Genomic DNA, 2,772 nt, shown 5'->3' with positions numbered 1-2,772 from the left:
TTGATCAGAGGATTTTCATCAGACTTATCGCTGACAGTGGCGTAGTTGGCCTGGCGAAGCTGGGGGGGCCGGGTGGGGGCGAGCTGTAGCCGTAAGAGGTCGAGCAATGTTCACCAAAAAATTTTCGGCAAACCTTTTTCATGACCTAGAACTCCCTCGCCTTGTAATACAAGGCTTGTATACCACCCACCTTGCTGAGTCAGGGGTGCTGACTCAGCGCACGCGTGCACAGGGCATACTCTGCACGCGTGCGCTAGAATCTTTCATCGGTCTTCATCTATCTTTTCGAAATGTCCTCATCGTCAAGCTCGAGCTCCAGCTCCAACACCGCTAATTGTGCCTTTGATATCATGATGAAGCGCGCTCATGAAGGCAATGAAGAGACCGCTCAGCATGCCAAGCGGACTAAGATTTTAGCGGCTTCTAATTTGCCAGAAGATATCGCCAAGTCCAAAAGCGATGAGCCTTGTCAGCCGAAGAGTGGTTTCGCTGCAAATGCACAAGGTCGCCCCTTCCAGTTTGATTGGTACACTGGGAACCCGTGGCTTGAATGGAGTCGAACTGTCAATAAGGCATACTGCTTTCGGTGTCGTTTCTTCTATCCGCCTCCGAATACTGGATTTGGCACGGCAAGTATCTCCTTCGTGTCCGCGGGGTTCTCCAACTTCAAAAAAGGTGTCGACCAAGCACGACGAGGCCACCCTGTCAGAGAATCGCAGTTACATCAAGTCCGTCTGCAAGGCCCTACACTACTGTAGTCTTCAGAATGTGGCTCTCAGGTCTCACTTTGAGGGCGGTGAATCCGACAATAGGGGGAATTTTTTGGAACTGATGAGGCTGCTCTCTGAGTTCGATAAGGTCACTGCCTCAAGATTGGCCGAAGGGCCGCGGAATGCGGTCTACCTGAGTCCACAGATTCAAAATAGCTTGCTGAAAAGCATGGCTAGCTTGATAGTGAAGGATATCGTTGAAGAAGTTGGCGATCAACCCTATTGCCTCCTCGGGGATGAAACAAGAGATGAGGGTGGAACGGAACAACTGGCCCTTTGTATACGTTATTCCAAGCTTGAGAAAATCGGTGACCCCTTAGTTATCCAGGAATCTTTTCTCGGATTTATAAGCTTGGAAAACCTCGACTCCTCGGCCATAGTCGACAGGTTGATACATCGCCTGGATAGTATCGCGCTTGACGCATCCCGTTGCACCTCACAAGGGTATGATGGGGCATCGGTGATGTCAGGTCACCGCAAAGGAGTGTATAAGGTACCCATGCTTTCGTGGCTATTCTGAAATAGGATGTCGCAGGATTTCAGGTATTCCAAGAACGAGCAGGATGTACTGCTCCGTATTTGCATTGTTCAAACCATCGGCTGAACCTTTGCATCCAAAAGTCAGTGAAGGATGTAGAGAAGGTGGCTTCGTTCTTCATCGCAATGGCCGACTTCGATCGCTTCTTCAAGATCTCGGTGGTCCACAACGAATTCGAGAACCAGCAGAAGAAGGTCTTTGGTGATGCGGTACGTACTCGGACCCTGAAAAGGATTATTGATACCAGATGGAGTTGCCAAGCTGATGCCTGTGCCGTCTTCGTCGACACCCTTGACGCAATCCTTCCGACATTGGAGGAGGTCATTTCGTCCCATCCAGCGAAGCGGGCCGGGGAAGCCGAGGGCCTTTTGTTGAAAATTGACCAAGTTTTTCTCGTGACTCTGTATACTCTTCAACGTGTCCTGGCAATGACCGATAAAGCATCTAAGCTTCTCCAGGATCCGACAGCTGACCTAAGCCAGGCTCGGTTGCTCATCGAAGAGCTTAAAAGTACCATCCAATGTTGCATCGATGACACACAAACCGATGGTACATTATGGCAAGGTATTTGGTCTGATGCGACAGCTGTGGTCGACAAGCACGAGCTGGACACATCTCGCCGTTTTGGTAAGAGAAGGCAGAAACGGCGATCTGCCGACACAGAGCTGTCTCCGGCGGAGGATGCATGCGAGCATCTTTTCCTCCCTTTCATGGAAAGTATCCTGAAAGAACTGAATGAGCGGTTCAGCTTTCACAGCTATGCAGTTTACGACGGAGTCTGCTGCTTCAATCCGCAGCACAATCTCTTTCTAGATGCCACTAAGATGGTAGCCTTCGGGGAAATTTTCGGTTGTAACCTAGACGAGTTAGCAGTAGAGCTCAGAGCTGCTACACGTGCAGTCAGTAGACGCCAAGACGAGCTCCAGGGAGACGGGGACGCGGGGCTGTCCTCAGTCCTTGATGTAGTTTCATTCTTACACGGTTTGAAGCTCGCCTGGCCGAGCCTCATGTTTCTCGATCATGTCGCTTTATGCCTCCCGACGAGCACCGCGTCATGTGAGCGTTCCTTTTCCGTTCTTAAGTTGGTTAAAACTCATTTAAGAACCACAATGGCAGATGATAGATTGAGCGCCCTGGGTGTTCTATCGATCAACAAGTCCCGTGCCAGGAAGCTCGACTTAGATAGGGTCCTGCGCGAGTTTGCGCGGGAAGAGCGCGCCATTCGTTTGTTCTGAGACCTTTTCCCTCGCGTACTATAGTATTTCATCTGAACTTATCAGGGGAGTTACTTGTTACTTGTAAATGGGTTCACTCAAATCGGCGACATATTCCGTCAAAAGAAGACTTGATTCTAGCCGTATGAAGCGCCACGCGGGACCGGGCCAAAGGCGCCCTCTCCACTCGCCCAGAGACCCATACCCCAGCAAACACATGCCCGGCCGCCGGGGGGGCAAGGCGGGGGCA

At 51.0% G+C, this 2,772-nt stretch overlaps 2 protein-coding genes across 2 annotated transcripts; both read left to right on the top strand.

Moving 5' to 3' along the window:
* Positions 1-290: 290 nt before the first annotated feature.
* Positions 291-1,374, top strand: Pmar_PMAR002588 (hypothetical protein; the record flags this gene model as incomplete). The annotated part of the gene is made up of 3 exons (XM_002786704.1): positions 291-526; positions 780-1,230; positions 1,306-1,374. The coding sequence occupies 3 exons, from the start codon at positions 291-293 to the stop codon at positions 1,372-1,374; spliced, it is 756 nt and encodes a 251-aa protein (XP_002786750.1).
* Positions 1,375-1,433: 59 nt separating this feature from the next.
* Pmar_PMAR002587 (conserved hypothetical protein) lies at positions 1,434-2,543 on the top strand (the record flags this gene model as incomplete). Its single annotated transcript, XM_002786703.1, has 1 exon — positions 1,434-2,543. One exon carries the CDS (start codon positions 1,434-1,436, stop codon positions 2,541-2,543), a length of 1,110 nt encoding a protein of 369 aa, XP_002786749.1.
* Positions 2,544-2,772: the final 229 nt, after the last annotated feature.

This window comes from Perkinsus marinus (genome assembly GCF_000006405.1).
Source record: "Perkinsus marinus ATCC 50983 genomic scaffold scf_1104296931264, whole genome shotgun sequence".
Taxonomy (NCBI): Eukaryota; Perkinsozoa; order Perkinsida; family Perkinsidae; genus Perkinsus; species Perkinsus marinus.
The sequence above is the reverse complement of the archived record's forward strand: the minus strand, read 5'-3'. Positions and strand labels throughout refer to the sequence as shown.